At 44.6% G+C, this 27,195-nt stretch overlaps 1 protein-coding gene across 5 annotated transcripts in view; it reads right to left on the reverse strand.

Annotated features, from left to right (window-relative positions):
• Positions 1–1,520: 1,520 nt before the first annotated feature.
• Positions 1,521–27,195, reverse strand: part of KAT6B (lysine acetyltransferase 6B) — a 47,289-nt gene continuing 21,614 nt past the window's right edge. For 3 of the 5 annotated variants that reach the window (XM_029284239.1, XM_015816456.1, XM_015816455.1), the window contains 10 exons: positions 26,328–26,449; positions 25,460–25,575; positions 24,328–24,469; positions 22,541–22,702; positions 16,704–16,797; positions 10,444–10,675; positions 9,345–9,504; positions 7,233–7,562; positions 5,365–5,665; positions 1,521–3,940 (listed from right to left, as the gene is read on the reverse strand). In XM_029284239.1, coding sequence (XP_029140072.1) covers positions 1,521–3,940; positions 5,365–5,665; positions 7,233–7,562; positions 9,345–9,504; positions 10,444–10,675; positions 16,704–16,797; positions 22,541–22,702; positions 24,328–24,469; positions 25,460–25,575; positions 26,328–26,449 — 4,079 coding nt within the window. The remainder of the gene's footprint in view (positions 3,941–5,364; positions 5,666–7,232; positions 7,563–9,344; positions 9,505–10,443; positions 10,676–16,703; positions 16,798–22,540; positions 22,703–24,327; positions 24,470–25,459; positions 25,576–26,327; positions 26,450–27,195) is intronic. The other 2 variants (XM_029284238.1, XM_029284240.1) reach the window with 2 other exon arrangements.

Genomic DNA, 27,195 nt, shown 5'->3' on the forward strand with positions numbered 1-27,195 from the left:
AAGTGGCTCATAATTTATTTTTATGTTAAAATGTACAGCTTGTTTTTGTTTTATTTAAGTGACTAAAAAGTTGACATAAATACAAGAAGTTTCACCGTGTCTATTTTTTAAAACATGGATCGAGCCATTTTTGGCCCAATACTGTCACTCTGTACAGGTACAAAGACTACCAAAGAAAGGGGGGGTGGGGGGGGAAGGAAGCCGTATAAACAGGTCACAAATACCATTTGTTTTTGTTTTTTACATGCGTTCTTTAAACTTCATTTGTTCTATTCACACGCTACTGCCCTATTTACTTTTCTTAAAAAATAACTCCAATATTTTATAAAGATAGAAAAATCTACAGATGGAATGAAAATGTAAAGTTTAGAGGCATTTCCGTAAAATAGCAACTTTACACCAAATTCACAATTTTTTAAAAAAAATCCTGCAAATTCATCCGCATATGAAAATGTTTCAAAAACTTGATTAAACACAGATATGCTTCTTTGAAACAATAAGTGTTTGTATCTTAAAAAAAAAAAACCCTGTGTAACAGTAAGCTGCCTTTTTTCCCCTTCTTAATTGAAAATGATCTATTATCTGAACTAAAAAAGGAGAATTGTCTTTAATGAAATATTTGCCATTCAAAGGTGCATTCCACCGTGATAGTCTCCTGGATCAGCTCCAAGAAAAATTTATCAGATTTGTGCAACCACACAGAGGAATTTCCCAATGAACTGCACCCGGAAACTGATCAAATCAAAATTGGAATCATTTTCAATGCTTTTTTTCTTTCTTTTAAAATCTAATTAGCAAAAATATATATGTATGTATGCATGTAAGTATATATATATATTTATATATATATATATCAATACCTCTTAAAAAGGGACAACCTAATCAAGGCAAAAGACCCACCAATTAAGGAAATGGCTTACTGTTAAGCACAACACTCGTACAGTACTACAAAACGCACTGTCACTAACAAAGACAGCGGCATGCGAAAAGCGTCCACTGGAGGAATAAAATGACCCATGGATGCAATGCGAAAAGGCATTTACACGGTGGAGACGAGGGGGGGGCGAGGAGGGCTCCTTGAATGGGGGGGGAGGGAGGGAGGGGAGAAGCTGACGGCCAGCACAAGAGCGGATGCCCTCCAGAAGAGCTGGGGGGGGGGGTCAAAGAGGAACAGGCACATCCAAGAATGGCAGTGAACCCTCGGCTGAGTTAGCATGTTCGCAACACAAGTTTTCCCGCACCACAGAAGTTCAATTGTGTTAAAAAAAACAAACCTGCCAATTTCAAACAAAGCAAAACTGCAAAGGAAATAAAAATAAACGGTCGTTATGTAAGGCTTTTTTCTGCATACACGTTTCTCATGGTGCTACAAACCAGGGTGTTTGCATTTACACCAATTGCTGGTTTTGAATCACACGCTCCCAAACAGCCGGCGTTTAGGCAGGCCCCTCCCCTCGCGGGCTGGCTTGGCTGGGGGGGGAGGGGGGAGCACCTCCCCCTGCATTTGGGGACCCGGGCTCCTATCTCCGCATGTAGGAGCTGTTCAGAGATTGCTTGGGGTTTATGTAGCCGTGATGGGCTGGAGGGGAATACATCATGTTGCTGTGGGGGTTGGTCTGCATGGACTGCTGGGCGTAAGTCTGGGAGCCCATCATCCCCATCTGCACCTGCATGGGGTACTGGGCGGTTTGATTCATGTAACCGGGATTGGCGTGGTAGCCTCCGTTCATCATCGGCTGAGACATGCCGTAGCCATTCACGGCGTTCAGCGTGTTCATGTTCATATTCACGGAGTTGACATTGTAAGCCGGAGCTGGCATAAGGTTCACGTTCATGTTCATGCCACGCTGCATGGTTAAGGTGCGGGGCGGCCCTTGTATGGCCACAGACTGCGAGGCGCGCCCGTAAAGTTGTGGCTGATGGGCGGCGGCGGCTGGTGGCGGCGGCAGAGAGGACGACTTAGTTCTAACGGACACGTGGCCCTTGCTGGCCATCTGCGTTTGTAGTCTTTGGGTGTGGGACAAGCCAACATTAGAGGCAGCCAGGTTACGCTGCAGAAGGGGAGGGGGCAGGTTCATGGGAGGCGGGGTGAGGTTGGGGGGCGGGGTCATGGTGGCCTGCACTTGGCCTCCTCCGGGAACCGGGTGGGGGGGCTGAGCGAGCTGGACCAGCCCTGGGCTGCTGAGCGCGGGGGAGAGGGAGGCCCCGTTTGCATAGGAGGCGACGGCAGCCGAATGGCTGTAAGGCAACGAAGGGTCCATCAGGGTGTTGGTCAGCTGCTGCAGCTTAGCCAGGCTGAAGGTGGCGGAGGGCTGCGGGTAATGTCCTGCCCCGAACTCCCCCTGGCCCACCCGCTCGTACAAGCCGACGTTGGCACTGCCGGCCTCGGAGAGGTCACTCAGCTGTAGAGGCGGGCTGAAGTTGGCGGCCAGACTGCACTGGGGGAGCTGCTGGCTGCCACTGGGGGGCCTCTCGACCCCACAGGCCTGGGGGGATTTGACGCTGCAGGGAGGGGGCGAGTGGATGCTGGCATTGGGCATTAGGCTGCAGCTGCTGCTCATGCCCGGCCTCGGCTGTGTCACGGCGCAGCTGCTCTGGGTCAGGCTGCTCGAAGGGAGAGCGTTGTATGGGCAGCTGTTCTGCGGCGCGTTGTTCCCGCAGAGGTTACTGCCCAGGGTGGAGTCGTAGCTGCTCGGGTTCTCGTAGTTCTCCGTCGTGCTCTCAATGCTGCCCAGATCACTAAACCCGCTGTCGACAACCTGCTGGGAGTGGTCCGACACGGACGGGACGTCCATCATGGGGCTGGTTTCCATGTTCTGCAGGGAGGACACCGAGACGCCGCCCTGATCGGAACCCATCTGAGCGAAAGTGTTTTCCACCGCCGGGACGTTTGGGCTGCTGGCAGAACAAACCGACTGGCTGGGCTGGGCTGGGACGGAGGAAACGGGGCTGCTGTGCTCCGGCTGCTGACAGTCCTCCAAGGCAACGGCCTGCGGACTCTGGCCAGGTTTGGCGTAACTCTGCAGGCTCCGGCAGGCCTCCTGGGTCTCCGCACAGTCCTGGAAGACGTCCTCCTGCTCTGCTGATTCCTGGGTTAGAGACTTGACTGCCTGGATGGTCTCAGGGTCTATTTCCAGCGTTTCTGAATCCGTCTCCTTGAATACACCGTTGAGTTCGTTGCTGCTGGTTTCCCCGGAGTGTCCCGTGCTTTCCTCTCTTGGGTCAGGCCCGGGTTCCAGGATAGCAGGAAGCTCTTTAAGATCACTGCTACCCTTGGGCAAAAGGCCAGATTTACAGTCCATCAAGTCCATTTCGTCTGGCCTGCCTCTCAGTTCCTCGGGCTCTAAAAAAGGCTCTCGGCTCTCAAGAACTTCTTCAAAAGCTTCACTTGAGACGACCTCCTCGGTTTCCCTTCCCTTTGGACCCGGGTGGCCCTCGGCCTCATCCTCGTCACCCGGTTCCTCCTCACGATGACACCGCTCCTTCCCCTCAAGTTCTTCTGCAGGCTCCTCTTTCTCCAGGGTCTCCTCCTCTCGTCGGTCCTTCTTCACACCTTCCATTTCCACGTTGCTTTCATCCACCTCATCTGCCTTTTGTGTCCGGGGAAGCTCTGGATACTCAGGCACCGGATCTCTCCCTTCACCCTCGTTTGAGGAAACGGGTTCGGAGTTTTCCCCTTTTTCTGGCAGGGAGGAAGCTGGGCCTGGGCTGCTTCCAGCCGCCTCTTCGGCCTCCTCTGCCTTCCCCTGACGGTCGGGCTCCATCGGGGTCTCAGGTGGCGTGTACAAATTCAGTTTAAACCCTGGTTTTCTCTCTTTGTTTTGCCTCCGCCTGGACGAAGGCTGCTTTACGCTTTTAGGCCAACCCTGCTTATGCATGGCAGGCTCAGGATTGTCTTCCGTGCTTTCTTTAAGGACATCCGCATCCTCTTCGGCCGTAACTGTGAGGAATAGGGAGAAAAAAGCCAAGTTAGTCGAATTCAAAATTATTACAACTAGATTGTATATATTCTTGTTCTAACGTATTCTCATTGTAGTTACATAATTGCTTAAACCAAACAGAAGAAGCACAAAGGCCTGGAAGGTGGGGTAAAACAAATCAAGATGGAGGTTACTAGGGAACAACTGAAACGCCATGTGGACTTTTGACCAGACCATCACCCGCTGCACCTTGACCATTTTTGACCCAGGGACCCCTGAGGTAAAAGAACATTGTTTTCAATTTCCTATGCAGAGAAATAGAATTTCACTGCAATTTCCTTGCATTTTAGCAAGCTGGAGGGACGTGCACTGGAATGGCCGGTCCCTGCCCTGAGGTGTGCATTCCAGGTGTTTTGATCTGAGCGCAGAATGAAACGGGGTCCTTTTGATTCTGCACCCAGGGAGAGGAGGAGAGACAGGCCAAGGACCTGGTGGAAGAGTGCTGGGAAGACTGGGGAAAGCTGGGAACCTCTGCTGGGAAGAAGAGGGGATAACCCACACTATTACTGCCGTTCTCTCTGTGTGTCCAGATTTTGTTTTATCCAAACTCCAGAAGGTCAAAGCATTCCAGATTTCCATTCTGTTGATCCATGACCAAACTGCTTGCAAAGGCAGCAAAGTATTATAAGCTGAGGTGCTGAATAAAACTCCGCCTTGTTTACTAAATATATTGTTCAGAAAAAAAGCATAAGAATATTACTATAGAAAACTTTTAAGATAAACATTTACCTTTATAAGACACCCAAACATTGCAGAATGAGAATTATTTTCCCAGGCTAAAAAGCTATAGAAAAATAACCATTATGATTCCCTAGTTTATCTGCTTTTCTTAATAATGTGTTGCACCTAAATCACACACCAAAGTAATAAGCTAACAGGCTCTACGGGACTGACTGAAAAGGAACCCTGAGTCCTAAAGAATAAGCCTCAAGCAAATTTGAACACAACGTATGAATTAATGTTTTATGACAGTCCAAGACCAGATCATAAAAGCTAAGTAGCCAAATACAACTGGAGGATACTATAAAACCTCATTAATTAAGTAAATCACCTACTACTGTTTGAACACGTCTTTTACTAATACCAAAGGCAGTGCAATTAAACACTGTCTTATCTATTAGATTATGTAACTGTTATGCATCCACCTTTCTAAAAATATAATTACAAAGAATTTCTTCCTCCAGTTGAGAAACTGCCAAGACCAAACATGGTGGGACTGCGTTTGTTTGGATGATAACGTTTGCACAAAAAATAAATAAATAAAAGTGCTTTGATAATGAGAGAGGCACATGTTTGGAGAAACAACCTATCCCTCCTCAAAGTTTGTTTCCCAAAATTCACACTGAACAGAACTGAGCAGAAAACCGCTTTCGAAGTATCTCACCTCTGCATGGACTCTCATTCCGGTTACACCGGTCGTCTTGCTCCTGCTCCTCCTCTTCCTGTTCCTGTTCTTCCTCTTCCCCAGACGGGTGTTGGGACGCGGCTGCACCCCCAGTCTTCCCTCTGTCACGTTCTCCCTCCGTTTCACAGGTCGGCTCCAGCTGCATCAGGGTCTGCTCTTCTTCCGAATAATTAAAAGGTTCCTTTAAAACTTCGGTGGTTTCAGAAATGGTCTCCGTTGTAACGCTACTATTAATCTTTCGGCGTTTACGACCCCTTTTCTTTTTCAATAGGAAAGGTCTCTAAAAATAATGTGAAATATGTTAAAGTTGGGTGGAAGAATTAACATTCCTTGTTGGCAAAATCTGAACTACCTAGGCTGCAAATTCACTCTTCTTTTGAATTTGAAGTAATTGCTTCAAACTAGAGAGAAATGTTTTGCATCTGAAATGGGCCATCTTAATCGTATGGGAAACATTCCCAACTCAAAGCAAGTTACAATTACTATAAGTCAACAAATGTTTTCAACCAAGGAAGAGGCATTCGAAATTTGAGACCGTTGGTTTATATAACCTTTCCAGAAATATAATTTTAAAATGTACAACATGTGCTAAAACTTTAATGACCACTAGATTACAAGAGCCTTTAAAGAGACCAGTAGTGAAAAGTTTGCTCAAATTCCAATTAATATAATAATATTAATATACAATTAATATTCATTTTCTAATATATGTAGCCACCCATTACTAAGTGACTCTGGGTGGTGTGCAATGGTATATAATGTCAATTGTATTAAGAATATATATTAAATTATTTAATATATATTAATTATATAGATAATATATAATAATACCCCCATTCTGCTTCTCCATAAACATCTCTGAATGTGTATTCTTTTGAGAGCAAGCATCAGAATTTCATTTTTTAATGTGTGCCAGTGTGTTCACAGAAAAAAGTGACAATAAAGGCTATCTTATCTTATTTCTATCGCAGAGTTCATTTAATTATAACAAGATGATGGTTTTGAGGATAACGATAAAACTGTTTGTTTTTTTAAATGTAGAAAAAAAAAGGATTACCTCCAACAATTTTCACCTGGTCTCAGACAAAGATTTCAGAACTGTTAATCTGGTCTAATTGATTAGCAATCAAAGCACAACTAAAAATTAAAAAGGAATCATCATGTTTGGCAATAGGAGATAGTAGAATTTAAAAGTATTGAATACATTTATACTTTAATACATCAAGAAAATATTCAAAGAGGGAGAAGAAAAAGGGAAATAATGTCTTTGTAACAAGAATAATCCTGCAATGCAGGAGATCCAATAAAACAGCTTAGCTAGAAACAAACTGGAGACATGACCAGGGGGATGTTTCAATTATTTCAGAGGATGTTGTGGGTTGCTGGAGGAGCAGAGACCCCGTTGGAAACTGAATAAGGAACTGGAGAATTATCCACTACTGTCTATTAATGTCAAGCACAAACCTGTGACAGACACACAGTCTGATGTTTTAGCTAGCCAGCAGGCAATCTGGAAACGAAGTGAGGGGATGATACCTGGGCAAGTCTAACTTAGCGCCGAGGGGAAAAAACGTCATTGCTAGTTTTTAAATTCTCTTTTTGGGTCCCTGCAGAGTAAAAAGCTGCACAATTACTTTTTTTTGCAAAGGAAGGAGACCGTGAAATATGTAAGGCGACTCAACTAACACCCACAATGACTAACAGAGAATATTTTAATTGCAAACGTCTGTAAGAAATTAGTGGTATTTCAAAATACGCCTGTTTGTAAGGTAAAGGCAGAAATCTACCTGCTCCAGCTCCTCAATGCGGTAAGCCCAGCATTGAAAATCAAGAGATTTGGAACCGACCTTTCTCTTCATTGCAAGCAACTGGGGTTTCGCCAGCCTCGGAGGAGAATTCCGATGACGTCCATCCATCTCCTCCTCCTCCTCCCCTTCTTCCTTTTCTTCTTCCTCCTCCTCTTCCTCCTCCTCCTCCATCGCCTCCTCTTCTCCGCTGCTTTCTTCCGGTGAGCCTGTGGGCTTCTCTCTCTCCATCAGTGCGGCCGGATTTTCTTGAGGTCGCAAATACTTGCTTTTCGACTGGGCTTTTTCGGGCAATTGCCTGCTCCCTCTTGCGGAGTGGAGCTCCTGCTCCTCTTTCTCCCAGCAACTTGCTTGCTCCATCAACCGCTCAGCCTGAGCAGCAAAAGGGTTTAAATGAGAGACCACAGAAAGACCAGTGAGCTGCCCCTCGTTCGTGCGCGCATAGCTCCGCATTAGAAATAAGCTATCAGTCAGCTTTCATCAGCATCAAGGGCTACGAAAGCTGCACCTAAACAGGTTCCCCCCCCCCCGAAAGGAAACAAATTGAACTTGCGTTTTATGGAAACTTTTGCATCATTAATAAGGCAGCACTGATTTTGGTTCTTTGTTAGCATTATGCCCTTGGACAGGCAATTTCAGTCATCTCAGAAATGCCTGGAAGCAGCTAATGAAAACTTTTTGAACTCTGCGTCCAGTTCTGTTGAAGGCGGTGCATTTAATAGCATTTGGGAAGCAGTGAAAAGAGAAAGCCAAAATTGTTCCTGTTTGTTCTGCCTTTACCTTGCACCACAAATTCTTAAAAAACGATTTGGCATTCATTAGCAGAAAGTCATTAGCATAAACTACTCTTTATAGCTCATTCATACGCACGGAACTTTATTTTACAGTAGATGTCAGAGGTTCATTTAACCTCATCACCTCCCACATCTCCGTTTAAGTCTCTTTCCCCTTTTTACTTTTAACTAAACGCCTTGCAAACCCTTTGGTCACCTCTGTGCCTGTCTGCTTTTTCCACCTCCTTGCTGTTCCTTCCTTTTCAGAGCTCAGGACTCTCACCTGGATTCGGTGCTCTAGAGATAAACTCCTGAATCTTTCCATTGTCTAGAAAACCTCTGTAGAGTTATCCTTTGTTTCCCAACCTTGGCAAGTTTCACATACGTGGACTTTAACTCCCAGAACTCCCCAGCCAGCCTGAGGAATTCTGGGAGTTGAAGTCCACGTATCTTAAACTTGTCAAAGCTGAGAGAAACTACCTCACTGTTGCTCTCTCTTTCTCTCGACTCTGCCTGCTCGCTTAGACTGGTCCGTGTCTCTTGGAGCTGTTCCTGCTCATAGGTCCTTCTTAAATTATACGACGCTTGCCTGTTTCCCAGCAAGCTCCAGTGTAAAAATATACTTCAATCTTCACCCCCATTTGAAATTAACCTGTAGGGGCGAGAATGGTGCCTCATGATCCACAAGGACAGTAGCTATAAAAATTTGTTAAATAAATTGATAAAGTTAATAAGGGTCCTGGCGGCCAAGCTGTAAGATGAAAAGCCAAGGGAACTAGATCTGTTGAGCCTAACGAAGAGAAGGCTTCGGGGAGACATGACAGCCCCCTTCCAACGCTCGAAAGGCCGTCACAGGGAGGATTTATTCTCCAAAGCCCCTGAGGACAGGACAAGAAGCAAAGGGTGGAAGCATCTCAGAGGGAGACCCAACCTATAAATAAGAAGAAATGTCCTCGCAGTAGAATGATAAATCGGTGGGACAGGTTGCCTCCAAAAATTGTGGGCACTCCATTGCTGGAAATTTTCAAGAAAAGATTGTGTGCAAAATGGTATAAGGGCTGGGGGTTAGACTAGAAGACCTCCAAGTTCCCTTCCAGCCATATAATTCTAAGACTTTAGGAAACGAATGCTCCTCTCCACCCGGGGTTTTTCACCGCTTCTCTCTCACAACAGCCACATTTACAGCCCACGGCTTTTGTCCCTGTCACAATTGCGGCTGTGCTATATACACCAACAGAACTGTAGAAATGAATCAACCTCGTGGAACCTGCTGGGAGAACCGCCCGGGCAGCCTAGCCTAGCTTTTTTTCGTTCTGCCCATCATCTTCACGGATTTACTTGTACTTTTGTTCAGGGGGCAATTATCCCACGATGCGTTTACCTCTTTTTCAGCTTCCCTCTCTTCCTCGGAAACCGCCACGTTCGGAACCAGGAGAGGACTCCACCGCAAACTTTCCGGGTCCACTTCATTGACGCGTGGATGGCCTTTCAGTTTCTCCATGTAACGGGAGATCGATTTCTCTCTTCTAATTACCATAAACCTACAATGGGAACAAATCTGAAGTTAGAAGGGAACCATACAAATGAGGATATGGGAATGCTGTAGGGAGGGTGGGTCTGGAATTACAGTTAATTTTTCTTTTAATACATTTACACCCCTCCTTTATGTAGAGGCCACTCCTGCCAAAGCATTTACCCTATTCTTGCGATCGGACCACCATCCACAGGGAAAAATCTGCCACACACAAGTCCAATTCCTGGGGCAAAGAATTAAAGAGTTTTATCTTTTTGTTCCTATCTAGTGGTAGCCCCCATGTTTGCAATCTAGAAAAAAGCCAGTTGGTTATCCTCAGTCATCCAGGTCATAGCTGTCCCAAAGGTGCTTTTTCAAACGTCCAGCGGTCTGCAAGGAGTATAAATACTTCCATTTCCCCACCATCCAGTCAGAGCTGAAGAAGCTTCTTGGATGAGAAGCGAAACGTCTTCAAAGATGAACACGGAAGTTCAGATGCCTCGTGAAAAAGCATCTTTGGGACCAGTGGGTTACTCTCTATCTGACTTTTTAACAAGCCAAGAGGACCGGGGGATTAGGAGACCATCTAGCAGTGATGGGTGGGGAAGCTGTTAGAACCTGTGAGAGCGGTGTCTGGTGCGCGTAGCTGATGCCACTGAGGGAAGCAAATGGTCATTAGTTGACAAAAGGGATTTGCCCTCAAGTGGACTGCCAGAAGGTCACGGTGGTGAACATGGAACCCTGTGACGTAATCAGGAGTGAGACACCAACTGCTGGGATTGCCATCATGCGACAATGGGTTGCTGCAACTGCCAGAACTCCGGGGAATCTTTGCAAGTAGCGCTTATTTTGCGCTGTTTTGCAACTTTGACCGGTTGCTGAACAAGTGGTCGCTCAGGGAGGACCACGTGCGGAGGAAGAGAGCGAGAGCGAGAGAGAGCGGGGCAGCTCAGGAGCGGCTACTGACTTTTCTTCCCGCTTGTCAATCATGCTGTGGTGCTGGAGGATGGTAATGATGTCGTGGGGACACATCCCGGTGGCTCGGCTCATCGCCTTGATGCTGATCTGCTTCTCGTGGTGGCAGGAAAGGTATCCCCAGATGACACTTTTCCAATAAGCCAGGTACGAGACCCGGCCGAGGTCGGACAGAGGCTTTTCAGGTGACCCGGCCTGTCCCTCTCTTCGAGAAAGCAGGTAACCTAGCAGAAAAGAACAAGGGGAAGAATCACAATGTGCCACTCACAGAAGACTAAGGGAGTTTAGGATACGAAGAGGAGGGAAGGCCAACTTATTCCCCAAAGCACCAGAAGGCCGGACAAGAAACAACGGATGGAAACTGATCAAGGAGAGAAGCAACCTGGAATTAAGGAGAAACTTCCTAACAAGAGAGAGGACAATTAAGCAGAGGAACAGAAGTTGCCTTCAGAAGTTGTGGGTGTTTCATCACTAGAGGTTTATAAGAAGAGATCGGACAGCCCCTTGTCTGAAATGATATAGGATCTCCTGCTTGAGCAGGGGGCTGGACTAGAAGACCTCCAAGGTCCCTTCCAACTCTATTCTATTCTATATGCTACTTTAAACTCCTATCTTACTGAATTTTGGACTTTACTCCAGACTTGCTGACCTTCAGGAAAATGTTAACATCTTGATTTTTCCAGCAGGCAATCTGTGAATTGCTTGAATAGTAGTTATTCGAATTTCGGTATATTCTGTCCAGTGCATTGTTATTTTTATATTTGGTCCTTTGTTGTTTTAAATTTATGGTGTTTAATGATGTTTTTAACTCACTGTATTGTGCCTTGAATCACTTGGATTAGGAAACCTTATAAACAGAATAAACATTTTTAATAGTGACATTATTTTGTTAAGATAATTCAGCATTAAATATAGTCATTGGTATTGCAAAGATTCTCTTTTAATACTCTTGGTTCACCTGCAACTCTCAAAAGCAGTTTCAGGGTGATTGTTTTGATCCTTCCATATGGCAAATCCACTTTGTGCAACACAACAAAGAACTGTCAAGATTTCAACATTTCAATTCAAAAGATCATGTTTTTCTTTTAAAGGCCACATTCATCACACAAATCTAAATACATAATAAAAGTAACAATGAGTTCGTGGCATAAGAAAGCCACCATTTCCCATTCTTTGAAATTCTCAAATTACCCAAATATAATTCCAGATGCAGCCCTACAATTTCAAAACTCATGTACAGAAATAACACCTCTCACGCAGCGGAAGAATCTCCGTCTTCTGTCTCCTCCAAAGATCTTCAGAACATCAATTTAGAGAGCTTAATTGAATGGGCCTATCATTCCCCACAGTTCAAGGGTCTCTCGAGAGCTTATTTCCTTAATTTTCCAATAAATTAGCGCTACTTCTCAGAAAAATGTTAAAACGTTCAGGACGAAATTACACATGATTTGTGAATGCTCCTATGCACCCAAATTCCTAAGACAGTTTCTGAACCTTTAGCAATTTTAGGACATGTGAATTTCAACTCCCAGCCAGCCAAGAGGAAACGTTACTTGAGATACACTGATCAGGTTATAACATTCTGCTTTTCATTCAGGAGCTGAAGGTAGCTCCTTCTTCCAGCGTGGCCTGTGAGGTAGGCTGGGCCGAGGGGGCAGCACTAGTCACAACCTATCTCTGCAAATAAACTCCCTGTGATCCAAGAGTTGTTTCTGGAAAGCTAACTTAACACCAAGATCACCAAGCAAGGTCAGCGGGTAAGACAGATTCATTTAACAGCTGTGTTACCAGCTTAACAACTGCAGTGGTTCACCTCTAGATACTCCCATGTAACACCTCTCCTGCGCGAGCTGCACTGGCTGCCTGTGGCCTTCCGGGTGCGCTTCAAGGTGTTAGTAACAACCTTTAAAGCGCTCCATGGCAATGGACCTAGGTATCTGCAAGACCGCCTCCTACCAAACACCTCCCTTCGACCAGTCCGCTCCCACAGAGAGGGCCTCCTTAGGGTGCCGTCGGCCAGACAATGCCGCTGGCGACCCCCAGGGGGAGAGCCTTCTCTGTGGCAGCTCCTGCCCTCTGGAATGACCTACCCCGCGACCTACGTACAGTTGCGGACCTGCGCCTTTTTCGCCGAGCCCTGAAGGCCCATCTATTCCGTGCGGCCGGCCTGGCGTAGTTTGGATTGTGTTTCAGTGGGGGTTTTGTATGGGGTATTTTAGAGCAGGCCTGTTATTTAATCTGATTTTAGAACAGAAGCTTGTGTATATTTATCGTGGTTTTTATTATCGCCTGTTCACCGCCCTGAGTCCCGTAAGGGAGATAGGGCGGTATATAAATTCAATAAATAATAATAATAATAATAACTTAACAACTTTGGCAAGGAAGGTAGAAAAAAGGGGCGGATTTCACTCAATGAATTTCTGAAATTTTGGGCTGAAAGAACGCCCGTACTTGGCTGTGTATTCTTTGACAATGCCCGCCGAGCAATTCTTTTGTCTTGTTCCTTCTGACTTCTCCCCATATCCCCCCCCCACAGGTTCACTACGCATCCTGGGAGCGCCAACGTGGTTCATATCGTAACAAAAGCCGTTTGCATATCTGGATTAGGCAGGGTCTCATTCCAGCTGGTCACGCTTGCAAAGAGGACCATACGGAGCTGGAAACCTGAGTTTCTAGGGCAACGGATGCAGATCACTAACGGTGGAGGCCAGGCGGCTTTTCTCTGCCTCATTATCCAGCCTAATGATGGGCAATGATCTCCTTCCGGGCTTCTTGGTTTCTCTCTCAGTGAAGCTGGAAGTTCTCAGAATGAAAATCGGAAGTCCAAACCCAGGGCTTCTGTGGCAATGGTCTTGGAAATACAAATATTTTCATTGAGAAGGAAAAAAAAAGAAAGTAAAAATTAAAATGTTAAAAAGCTGACTATTAATTCCAACTGAGCTGGCTCAGACCTTCTTTCCTCCTAAATTCTATCTAGGCAACAAGGAATAGGAGTTCTCTTATTCCACCCTTGTCCCCATCCTCCTTAGTAGAAAGAAATCACAAAACTAAGTGATCTTGCAGGATTTCCTAGATCAGTGTTTTTCAACCTTCGCAGCTTGAATTTGCGTGGACTTCAACTCCCAGAATTCCCCTGGGGAATTCTGGGAATTGAAGTCCACGCAAATTCAAGCTGCAAGGTTGAGAAATACAGTCCTAGATATTAAATGACTATGTTGGTCCATTGCACAGCAATGAAAGCCCAACATCTGTTCCCCATCCAGGCCCAACAAAATGTGAACAGATTACAAATCAGATAGAACATACACTATGGGCTCCTAAATATTTTCATTATTTCAGTTTATTCTTGTGGTTTTAAATGACTGTCTTAGCTGTTGACTGGGCTATTAATGGCCGGCCACTAAGGCGTTGGCTGTTGCTTCCTTGTGCTGCCAAGTACTCTGGCTCCTAAGTAACTGATCAGCTGATAGTAAATCAACAGATAGGATAGCCAAGGAAGGGATTGGAGCCTGGGAAACCGGCCCCAGAATTTGACAGCACAAGGAAACAACAGCCAATCGCCGGCCATCAACACATTAATCAACCAATAGGAAGGCACCATATAAAAATCGTTAAGTTACGGTCATGTGACGTCTCGCTTAATGCCCACATTGCTGAGTAACAGATTTGCTGGCCTCTGTTGTGATCATTAAGCAAGGACTGTCTGTGTTGCTGCTGATATATTACGTGGATTTCGACAAGGATTTGTGGTTTTCAAAATTGTATTTAATTATTTAAAACCCAGTGATAAATAACTGAAAACTGTAGCCTAATTCTCTGCTGCTTGTAAATTCCCTGTCCACTTCACGTTTTGTCTTTCTGACTTTGTTTCTCCTCTTTTCCTTCATCTATCTTGTCATCTTATTTTCTTGCCCCCAAATGTTTAACTCAAGTCATATTTAATTACATTTTTTAAAAAAAAAGAAAAAAAGAAAAAGAAACTTGACATTTCAGGAACCTCAGAGTTTCTTCTCCATGATGATCTGTGTTGTCAAAATTGAAATTGGGAAGAAGATGAATATAAGCAGGAAGTTTTTGTTCTGCGTTAATGGTGATCATGAAAGAGAGACTGGTTGATAAAGTCGTATCGCTAATCACTTTCTTTCAGAATATTCATGTCTGACATTTTAGAGATTGCAGAAGGGACTTGAGTGCTGCTAGGAAACTTCTAAAAAATCTTTTTTAAAAGCCTGCCTCCTCCTCCTCCTCCTAAATTGGAACGCAGCAGGGAACATCGTCAGAGAGGATTCAGGAACTGAAGCAAAATGACAGCTGACATTTCTCTTCCGATGAAAAAGGTGTTGCTTGAAATGCAAAACATAAATGCTTGATATGACCTCTGACAAACCAGCTACCTGTGGCCTCATCCAGCTCCAGGTGAAGCAGTGGATGCTTTGCTGCCAGAGCTCAGGAATGTTTTTATGAAGAGGTGGCGCAACTGTGTTTTTGACTTCACAATCTCATGGGATCGCAGAGCTCTGAGATGATGTAGGACAGTGATGGCGAACCTTTTAGAGACTGAGTGCCCCCAAACTGCCCCCCACCCCCGTCCCCACTCCGCCCTGCCCGCGGGGCCACCCACCACCTACACGGCCCACCACAGATCACCCAAGCGGCCCAGCAGCGCCATGGCGGCCACGCCCTCCACCCGTGCCCCGCAGCATCATCTGCGCGTGAATTTTGATCACGTGACCGTGGCGATGCTGCAACGGTGTGAAAAATAGTCATTTGTCACTTTTTTCAGTGCTGTTGTAACTTTGAACCGTCGCTAAACAAAGTGTTGTTAAGTCAAGGCCATCCTGCACGGGTTTTGTTTTATGCTCACGATGTACAGGGCAGGGGGACAGGAAGGGACGGGACCCCACTCCCTTGGGGGATCCTGCCTCTTTCTGGGACTCTGCTCCTCGTCTCCCCCCTCCCGAGGCTTCTTCCTGGAGTCTGGAGCAGAGTTCCCCAACCCTTCGGAGCGGTTGAGGACCCCTGGTCTGGAGCATTACATTTCTGACGTTTCATTCTGACCCACATGACACACACTACGGAGGGGGACCGTTTCCCTCCCGTGCCCCCTGTCCCCGGAGGATAAACGGCACGGACAGACACCGCCCTTGTCCTTTCTTCGTGACAATGCAACGTTTAGTTTGCTTCTTGGCTCCATTCCGTTTTCCTGCCTTTTGATAAAAACTCTACAGAGGCAGGGGAGGAAATATTTTGAGCTCTTCAAAATACGCCACCTGCCTAAGCACGTGATTCAAAAAAATAAAATAAAATAAAATCAGGATATACTGTTTTTTTTACAGCGTGCTCCAATGGTCCCTTTCAGATCTGAGACAATTCCATTTTTGGAAGGAACAAAAGCCTAAAACGTTATGCTCCATTTTAAGTACTGCTCGACTAAAATATACTTGGTGCTAAAAGCAACCTAGGATCTGAAGAAAGCCCTAAATTACCTTTTTTGCTTTTAATGACGAATCACGGCTTCTCTCTGCATTAATGAGCAACGCGAAAGGAAGGCAATTTAGGCAATTCGTCCAATCTAACCACACCAAGGGCTGACTTCCCGGCAAAGAGAGGGAGCCAGCTTCTTCAGGTGCGTGACAGGATTAGACCTATCTTTTAATGGACTAATTCTGCCCGGATGCAGTTAGAGACAGAGAGCCGGTTGACTATGCACAGGAAAAGCACCGTTGCTCTCGCTGAATTTCCACTGCAATTGTTGTTCGTCCGTCGATTTTCGATGAAGACCTTGACATCTTGTGGATTATGGGCCATCAGCGGTTGTGTCCGTAGATGGCTGATGAGACCGATGTTAGCACGGAATGTTCTGCCACATACTGAACAGAGAAAGGTGGACACTGTTGCTTCAGCATTTGCAGCTCTGGCTTTACGGAGTAGCTCGCTTCTCCTGTGCCAAGATTGTCCTCCTGTGTTCATATGTCTGGCAACCCTGGTAAACCAGGGTACGCCATGTCGGTCGATCATGCGCCAGAGATTCCCAAGAGATGGTATCGATATCCAGGGATTTGAGAGATGCTTTCAGCGTGTCTTTGTATCGCTTCTTTTGTCCCCCCTGCGATCGCTTTCCTTGAGACAGCTCACCATAGAAGAGCTGTTTAGGGATGCAATGGTCTGGCATCCTTACAACGTGGCCTGAATTTCCACTGCAATACCCGCTCCCCAAACCCACAAACTTTGCAAAGGCCGTCCTTCACTTACTGAAATCGATAAGGAACCTCCCAAATCCTTGCCTTTGGTACTGGGGCATGATCATGATGCAGGAGACGTTGTACTTCTGCTGGCAGAGCTTTTCCTGGAAAAGAGAAACAGGGGAGACGGCTGAAAACATCGCAAAGGCACTGCTTTTGCCCCCCCCCCCAATCTTCGAACATTACCCCAGAAGGCAACAGGTCAAAATCGAGATTACACTCTGCCTCAGAAAGCAGAACGAGGCAAAATAGACCAAATCTGGAAAGGCTCCGTGTTTTATGGAATTAAGAACTGAAAAACAAATAAATCCAAAAGGAAGAGTGCGACCAAATTAAAAAGGGGAGAGAAGAGGGGGGACTTATTTATCCTTCCCCATTTTTCTCCCACAGGAATGATGCAAAAGAGGTCATCCCCAAGCATTCGATCATATAGGGTGGATCAAAAGCCACACCTATCAAAAAGGCTGCTTTTCATTTTTATTTCAGCAGCAGCCACAACAGTTTATCTACAATAAAGTTATACTATACTATGGAGTCTTAAGTGTATCAGTTCTGCTTGGACTTTTAGAACACTTACATGTTTTCATGCAATATTTTTATACCGCGCAAGTGCTCCAAGACACCAATTATTTTTATGTTCAAAATAAAAAAAAAGTGAACAAACAAAAACATGAGAAAAATCTAAATAGCACCCACCTAATAAATAAATAGACCTGAGAGCCAACGCTGCCAACCAGACAGGGAGGCCTCCCAGCCTCTTTTTCAACCCGTGGCGAAACATTTGAGAGAGCAGCAAAAATGCAGCCCCAGATATCGATTGGAGAGCGGGAGTGGGAGAATTAAGAAAGTAACCCCATCCGTGGGACTTGCTGTCACAGAGGCATCTACAGTGTGATCAAAACAACCAAGATGGCGGACAGAAGAGCCATCTTGGCTTTTTTGACACACACACACACACAGAGAGAGACACACACACAAAGCACACACCAGTATTTGCCTAGTGTGCATAACAGATGGTGTATCTCTCTGCTCCTCCTCATTCATGGGAAGCAGCCATTAGGATCCATTATTTCTACCAAGTGAAGAACTTCGAATGAGTGAGTTAACTTGAGGTAAATGGCTGGTGGATGCTCATTACAGTACGTGATGTTGTTTTAATTGAACCATTACAACAGGAAGCCAGAAATTAGCTCTTGGGGAAATAGACCAAGATTGCTCTACTGGCTACTACTGGTTCCTAGATACAAACAATCTTGGTGAATGCTTGAATGAAAGAAATCCCAAATGTAGAATAGGAAATGTAAAAACTACCCTCGAAGCGCATTGGCACAAACCCCTCCAGCGCCGTCACCGAGGAAAACTACATGAAGAGGCCAGTGGGTCAGTTGGCAGATAGCTGAGTTCAATTCAGAGGGAGCTTTAATCTTTATATTAGACTTGAGATCACTTTTGATTTTGTTTTCCCCCCCCCAGCATCTTATCAGTAAACGGTGATTCTTTTCTTAATTGTTCATTATCCATTTAATTATATAGATGTACATATACGGCATATATGTAGATCTATATAAAATGCAAATAACGTACACAGAATATCAATAAAGCAGTAAAACAAAATGGCCACTGGAGTTTAAAATTTTAAAGCGAATGAAAATAGTAAAAAAGTAATACATTAATGTAAATCAGAGGTCTTCAAACGTGGCCCTTTTATGACTTGTGGACGTCAACTCCCAGAATTCCTCAGCCAGGCACGCGTGCCTGGCTGAGGAATTCTGGGAGTTGACGTCCACAAGTCATAAAAGGGCCAAGTTTGAAGACCCCGGATGTAAATGATGGGATAAAGGTACCCAGAGGATCTATCTGGTATACTCTACAGCAGACAAAATGCAAGTTAGAAACCGGTTGATTAACGGGTGGTTGTGAACAAACCATGTTTCATTAAAATTCGCTCAGGATTTCTTTTTTTAAAATCAGATGTTAAGAATCTATTTATTCTAGTGAACAGATGGCCCTCCTGTCAGAGAAGCAGCTGGCAGCAGCCAAGCAAAAGAAGAGGGGAGGAATTTGGAAAGCAGTGATCTAATCCGGCATTTCTCAATGGGTGGACATCAACTCCCAGAATTCCCCAGCCGGCATGGCTGGCTGAAGAATTCTGGGAGTTGAAGTCCACCCATCTCTAAGCTGCTAAGGTTGAGCAATGCAGACCAAGTCAGCAGAAAAACCAACGAAGGCATTCAGTAACTTCTTTTGCTTTGTGCCGCTTCGTTCGTGTGTGTGAGGAATAAGGCAGGGCTGCAGAGCTCCGTTCCAGAAAGCCATGGGGGGGGGGAACTCTGGGTAACCCCAAAGAGATGCTGACGTGCCCCATTTGGGTGATCCTGCCTGGGACCCCACCGGGCAGGGGGTGGGTTTTACAGGAAAGAGAAGCAGCCCCCTTCATACCACTTTTGTTCCCGAGAGAGGAGCCACTCGGTGGAAGGCAGGAAAAAAGAGAAGCTTCCTCAGAAGTGACAACCTCCCACGTTGAAACGAAATGCCCGTTTTGGAGTCGCAGCTGCGTCTCACCTCACGGAGCTCAGCCAGGAGGACACGAGGGCAGGGGGCAGGCTAAATTCCCAATCCCATATTTGGGGTCCGGAGTTCATTTTTGGCTAGCGCAGGGGTCTCCAACCTTGGCAAACTTCAAGACTTCTGGACTTCAACTCTGAGGAATGCTGGGAGCTGAAATCCCAGAAGTCTTGAAGTTGCCAAGTTTAGAGCTTCCTGGCCCGGCTCTCCTCCTCTCTTGCTTATCTGTATCTGCCCCCATCCCCCCCACCCCCCCCAAAAAAATAATTCTGGATCAAACGGATACACTCCTAAACCAAGCTCTGGGCTGCAGTTTTCTAATACTTCTTTTTCAAGAAAATCGCGAGAGACTCTCCGGAGGCCCAGAGGCATTTATGCAAATAAAAATGGCTAGAGAAGTGATCCCACCTTCTGGTTTTCAACTGAAACATTATTTTTTTTTTTAAAAAAAGGAAAGAACGCCAGGCGACGCTTTGAATACCAAGAGCAACATCTGAAGGCACGCTGCTGCTGCTGCATGGGCCCTCTTCCCTACCCAAAATACCAGGGTTTTTTTTCATCCCAGTGTAATTTCTTTCAGTGCATACTGGAACGCCATCACGGTCTCTTCCTGCGATTGACATCTTTCGCCACAAATTGTGGCAGGGGGTTTTCACCCGTAACTCTAAGACCCCCGTTTTGCTGTCATTTAAAAACCCAATCTTTCATTTCTGCCCTGATTATTTGTCTTGGTTTGAAAAGCGCAGTACGGTTGGCTCCAGCATTTTCGTTGAAAGAGAAAAACTGATGTGTGCACGTTGAAACGTAATCCAGGTTGCCGTGCGTCAGCTGCCCCACGCATCAGATGGAAAGCAAATAGAAAAACACCGGAGAGGAGGCCATCACTGCCGCCAGGTTACATTTCCATTTCAAAGTGAAGAGACACTACAGTTTTTTAGAAACCGACCAAGTGAAGACCAGATGGGAAGCTAAATGACGTCGGTTCAAGTTCCCCGATGCCAGAAGAACGGCACCCACGGCCAGGTTTTTAATAGGTGCCTCCTACAACGAGGAACAATTGCGTACAACATCATCGTCTGTGCTTACAACTTACCCTTCATATAGCCACACATTTTTCCCTCTCCTTTTAGGGGCAAATCCAGATGGAAGGTTGGAGTGCCTGGGACGAGCAGAGAAGCCTGGGATGCCCTGAACACCATGGACCCTGTTGCTTAAATCAGTAGCCAGCAAGATGGGTTAAAACTGCAGAGACCCGTCCGGTGTAGTAGAACCGAGGCTCGTAATGCAGCTTTGGACGGGGCTGCAATACACGGCCCGGCCTCTCAGCACTGCCGTGAGGGTGCCCACCACAAATCGGAATCAGAACAGAGCTGGAAGGGACCTTGGAGGTCTTCTAGTCCAGCCCCCTGCTCAAGCAGGAGACCCTAGGCCATCCCAGACAGGCGACTGTCCAATGAAAATGAAAAAAGTCCCATCAAGATTTGAAATCGTTCGTTTCTTTGGAAAATATTAAGAGGCACCGAGCTACAGTGCGTCATGGGTTGTGGGGAATCATGCTGATTTTTAGCAAGAATGGCTGGTTTTGTTGCAGGTAGTCCTCGACTTAGGACGAAAAATTTGAGACTGCTGAGGAAGGTGGTTAAGCGAGCTGCACCCAATTTCACGATCTATTTTGCCTTGGTCGTTAAGAGAATCACAGCAATTGTTAAGGGAGGCCGCCCGTGGGGGTCACATGACCCTGGGACGCCGCGAGCTTCGTAAATACACGCCAGCTCCCAAGCGCCCAATTTCTGATCGTGCGACCACGGAGATTGTGTGTCGCTTGTAAGTGCGAGGACCAGCTGCAAGTCACTTTTTTTTCAGTGCTGTTGTAACTCTGAGCAGCCACTAAACGAACAGTCGTAAGTCCAGGGCTGCCTGTATTTATATTTCTGTACCTTCGTACTCCGACAGCTGGCCCTCTCTTGAAGTCCCCTCTTTATGTCAGGGACTTGATAGAAAATATCACATTAAAATTTTGGGTCCAACCACCTTGTCTTTTCTGCTAAAACGGCATCGAGAGGGTGCCATTTTAGGCAAACTATTATTCCCTTGGCACCTCCGTAACATTCGGTCTGCGTTGCTCTCACCGAGCGTCTCCTGCCAAGCAACTCTGCTGATCTCCTTCAGCCTAGCTGCTGGCAGGAATCTCAACAGGATAACCTACTCCTTAATTTTTGTACTTCTCGGTTCAGAAATCCTGAAACTCACGTAATTCCGCCTTACTATTCTGCCACGTAAACATGTATATCTTTGTACTGTCCTATCAAACACCCTGGAGTATTTTCAAGCAGAGCAAGGGAGCGCAAACACTTTATGGAATTAAATTTTAAAAAAAAGAGAGAGAAAGAAATAACCTTCGACGGGGGGGGGGGGCACGTGGGAAGGGATCCAGGAAGTCAAGAAGGCACCCAGTACTTGGTGCAAGCAAAATCCCATCCTTTCCTAGGTGCTTCAATCACGCCCTCCTGGCTGACCTCTTGACTCTTTGGGCCCTCTCCCGGTGGCCAATCAGCCAACAGATGAAGAAGAGTGCTAGAAGAGAACTCCCTCCCTCTGTTTAACCCATCCTGCTAACTACAAATCTCAGCAACAAACAGCTCTGGGTTTAACTCACAGAAGGGCTCCTTTATCAATAGGGGAAGGCTCAGAGACTCCATAAGGCAATGCCGGACCAGGGCAATCTGGGGCAACTTTGCTGGTCCCACACACTGCATCCTCTTCACCTGAGCCTGAAAGAAAGAAGAACACGGGTGGGAGGCGTGAACAGGCAGACTGTGGCAAACGTATCACTTCCGATCACGGGGCCCACAGCCCCTCTCGGCTTGGGAGCAGCTAGGCTTCCCAAAACGTGGCCTTAAACCTGGTCTTAGATTCTAGGGTTACAAAACCCCAGCTACTTTCTTTTTAAACAATTTTATCACGTTTCTGCTTAGGTTCTAATGAGGGAAGCACAGACTGAACGTCTTGTATGCAAGGGACAAATTGTATTAAATATGCAACAAGGACTGAACGGCTGAAGGCAGCGCCTGCTCTGAACAGCCATTGTACTGCCGGATTTTGCTTCAAACGTGGGCGATTTAAAGGATCTGTGCATTGTATTTTGGACCTAAATCCAAAGGATAATGGCATCATTATTTTCAAACAGAAAAATGCGTTCCTTCCTGTTTGAAGTGCCCTTTTCCCAACAAGCATTCTGCATAAAAGCAAGATACTCTGATAATGGTAAGATCAAACTTTTACCTTTGAGAAGTATCCAACTAAGTGGCACCCTTTTTCATCATTCTTGGTGAGAACGTAGAAAAGGAACGGCTCGACATCATAGTATAAGGTTTTGTGGTCGAGAAAGAGCTTTGCTAACAAGCAAAGGTTCTGGCAATAAATCTTGCTGATATTCCCATCAACCTAGGAAGGAGAGAATGTCCACATCAGTATCTTAGCTTAGCAGCAGCTCAACCCAAGTGATGCTTACAAGGAACAGTCAAGTATCCATGCCATTCGGCCTATGAAATGTGCACAAAGGTAATCCAAATTTGCCATTTTTGTTCATTTTCTCCAATTAGACATCAACTCGGTGGGCACGTTATTTAAGCTATGTTAAGCTTTAATAAGCTTAACAGCCTTGAGGGGTTATGCAAAAAAGTAGAACCTAACATTACTCTCACTTTCTGTACCATCACATCTGCAAATAAGAATCAAATTTGGCCTGTTTTAGAGCGGTTTTCAGATAGAATTAAAGATGCTAAGAGAATACAAAAGTTTCCAAGTTCAGTAACAATGACAGTTCCATACTCGTTCAGCCCAGATTGATTTTGTTTTGGGGTCAGGATTACTTTTTAAAAATTATTTTTGGTGCCTTCAAGTCAGTTTTGAGACTGTCTGGACATGTCCCTGCAGTTTCCTTGGCAAGATTTTGGAAGCAATTTGCCATTGCCTGATTCCTAGGGCTAAGAGAAAATGACTGGCCCAGGGCCAACTTGCTGGCTTCAGGCCTACGACAGGAGTAGAACTCACGGTCCTCCAGTTTCCAGTTTCTGATGCCGTAATTACTGTACTAAACTGGGTCTCTGATTGAAATTTACTTGATCCTAAATACATTCTTATATCTCTTAAGAATTAGGAAATTCTTCAGTAATTTTTCTGTGAAATTTTGCCCTCTCGTAGACACATTAATAGCTTATATTTTGGTCGCTGACCAGTAAGCCATACAGATTTGCATATATTCCAGGTTAAGAATACTGAAAAGTGTTTCTATAAAATGAGTATATCAAAGGATTATTAGTACAACGATAGGAAAAAGATTCATAAATGAAAACAGAATCTAGAATACTTGTGGGTGTTATGAATCAAAAAACAAACCTGGTCAACTAACTGGATAAAATACAGTAGCTATAGAACACCTTAAATACTCAGGGACTAAAAATTATTTTAAAATACTGCTTTTTAAAATATACTACTACAATTTTAAAACAGAAGTGTTAGAATACTTTATAAATATACTTTCCGGTATCTTCACAATATTTTCCCCATACTCATATCAAACAAATATTATATATATATATATAAAGTCGATACAAAGCCACAACTAAAAAAGCTAGAGTAGCAAATCAAAAACATTAACCACTTGCAGTTGACATAAATCAATCTGGGAAGCACCAAACTGGAGCAGATTATTGGAGGCAAGATGCTGACTCTGTAAACCGCTTAGAGAGGGCTGTAAAGCACCGTGAAGCGGTATATAAGTCTTAAGAGCTATGGCTGTCGCTATTTATATTAATAAACTGATCTGGAAGCCAAGAAAGGAACTAGGAAACCATCACAGCAGCAGAAGTCTTTTTGCTGGAAACAGTGAGTATGAAATATCCAAAGACTTGGAAAGACTAAGAATTATATGTAGTTATACGATAAATCTTTTAGGACAACTCGTTATATTCTAATAATCAGAGGAAAACACAGCTCAGAAATACTGCCTAGGTATCTAACCTTCAGCCAGACACAAGACTTCCTGAGGACAATGGAACATCACCTACCTCGAACACCGAAAGGTCCTTCCTCCTGTAGATCTCGTTGGCTGGAGGATGGAACCAGCCACACTTCTCTGCATGTCTTAGCAAGATATTTTTACTTTTCATGTATTTAAGACAGAATTCACACAAGAAAAGCTTTGATAGTCTGTTGAAGTTTAAAATCAGAGTATCAGTATGAAATGCTTTAAACAAATTATATTCACCTTTATTTCTTCCAGGTGAATTAAAGAGACAGAAAGAAAGATTAAAACAGATATTCTGCCATGCCTGGAATAAAACAAGCTGCTTACGTTGATCATAATCAAACACTCATTTAATAATATACAGCACAAAGGAACACTCCCAACTCCATATAAATATTGTATTAATTCAGTTGGAGCCCATCATCCCTACACAACAAGTAACGGGGCATAATTTGTCAACTGATAGTTGATAAATAATTTGATACCTATTGTTTGGGGGGGGCAGAATCAAGCACATTTTTAAAATTATTTCAGTGACAATAAATGAGCTAGAAACTAACGTTGTATATTTGAGAGGTTGCCACAAAGAGGAAGGGGTCAACTTATTTTCCAAAGTACGAGAAGGCCAGACGATCGGTGGAACCTGATCAAGGAGAGAAGCAACCTGGAACTAAGGAGAAACTTCCTAACAGTGAGGACAATTAACCGGTGGAACTGCTTGCCACCAGAAGTTGTGGTGCTGGAGTTTTTTTAAGAAACTGGACAGCCACTTGTCTGAAATGGTATAGGGCAGGGGTCTTCAAACTTGGCCCTTCCTCAGTCTGGCTGAGGAATTCTGGGAGTTGAAGTCCCCAAGTCATAAAAGGGCCAAGTTTGAAGACCCCTGATATAAGGTCTCCTGCTTGAGCAGGGGGCTGGACTAGAAGACCTCCACCATCCTTTCCAGCTCTATTCTGATTGATTGATTGATCACTATGGTTTTAGGAGCAGAGTTTTATAGTACAGAATTCAACTTTCACATAGCGTTTGAATCTGAGATATCTTGTAAATGGCAGCAGCTATATTTGGCGCAATGGGACGATACTGAATGCATCGTTGTAGGGATAACATTATCTTTCCATTACCCTGTGATGTATATGTGGCATGCCTACGTATAGGAGTGGTCCTCTTACCTTGCATATTCATGGGGATAAGGTGAGGAGTACCAAGTCTGGATCTCATATTTTCCAAATTCTATCACAGAAGGGTAACGTCCATTGACCTCTCCGCCGTTTTTACAGCCTATCTTCTATTAATGACAGTTTTTAAAAAATGTGTCAGTGTACGAAGGCTGTTCCTTTTCTGCCCCTAGATTTCAGTAACAATTTCACCTTTTCCCCCAGGATTGTTTGCTACTAGAGGTGAGGAGATACCTTGCTGCAGGGAGTGAACGTAAAAATGGCAGCGGTCACCTCAACAGAAACATGAAATAACTTTTTCCTCTTTGAAAAGTATCTAAGCTTGTTCTAATTTTGTTACTTAAAGTTCAGATTTGGAAAAAAGAAAACTGAACTCAAAGCAAGAAAATGCATAGGATAGGAGAACCTGATCAGAAACAATCAGGATAATTTTAAGATGAGTGAACAAAAGTTGTTACAGGCAAAGTAACTACTTGAAAAGAAAAGAAAAAAGACTTAGAAATTGGGCATACAGCATATCAGCCCAAAGAGCAACAGCTGGTATTTAAAGAAGAGAATATTTCTTAGCTGGGGGACAAACTCATGGTCAACAAAATTCCCGTCAATGTTATGTTATATAATTATGTGTTTCAAGTTTACACTTCTGAAAGAATGCAGAAGGCCAACATGAAAGAATAAAATTACCCACTTTTAAGACATTTTAAAATTTATGTAAAATTACCAGGTTTTTTTTTAATAGAAGAAATACACACCCAGTGTTAGATTTCAAGGAGAATCAAACAATTAAATTAAATTAAATACAATTAAAATTTCCACTATTGTTAACTGGAAGACTGTGCCCGACACCTGCCTTCCTGCTTACCTCCATTGCCAGTTCCTGGGCCTGTTTAAACATGTTCAGATCTTCTTCTGTAACAAAGTTCTTGCTTCCCACCACAAACAGATCCGAATTTTCTTGTTTGATGCTTATTTTGATTTCTGTACCTGTTGTTTAAAATCAGCAGAGAATTTCTTCACCAACATGAGGGCAAAAAGTGCCTTAAAACTAACAAAGTGGAACTTCTGTTTCTCTTCCTGGACAGTTGCTACTTTCAAACCCTTGAATTTTCCACTGAGATAATAAATCTATCGATTTTAAGTACCTTGACGGTTAAAAACCACCAGGCAAATATTTAAAAGATGCTGCCAAGCTCTCTTGTAACGTCTGTTAAAGTGCTTCCTGTTACAGTTTGCCTGCCTCTACTCCATTACTCTGAATTTCTAAATATAAAAATGCATCATATGGCTGCATTAGCCTTAAAAAAATACCAAAAGCAGATTAGAAATAAACGAATACAAGGTTTTTTGTTTTCCATAAAGAAAATATGGATTTAAAAAAAAAAAAACCCAGAAGGAATAAATCTCACAATCGTACAAATTCAGCGTTGGGTAGCCGGGGGTGGGGGCGTTTTTCCATGGAAAAGCAATGGAGGAGAGGAAGATGAAATGGCGAAATGGTGATTCTAACAAGTGTGTCAAAACGGGACCACAAGCACAGAAAGGGCACCGCACACAATGAAGCGGCTACCGATAGGCAGCCAGGAAAAGCACCAGGCAAGACCCGGGAGAGATGAGCCCAGGAAGGCCAGGGCATCCACAGGACGGACAAAGGAGGTGACGTTAGCTGGAGAAGCACCTGGCAGGGTTAGTCAGGGCTCACTGCTTCGATGTAAGAGTGGAGTAAGAACAAG

This window comes from Protobothrops mucrosquamatus, unplaced genomic scaffold (assembly GCF_001527695.2).
Source record: "Protobothrops mucrosquamatus isolate PMUCROS unplaced genomic scaffold, P.Mucros_1.0 scaffold454, whole genome shotgun sequence".
NCBI classification, from domain to species: domain Eukaryota; kingdom Metazoa; phylum Chordata; class Lepidosauria; order Squamata; family Viperidae; genus Protobothrops; species Protobothrops mucrosquamatus.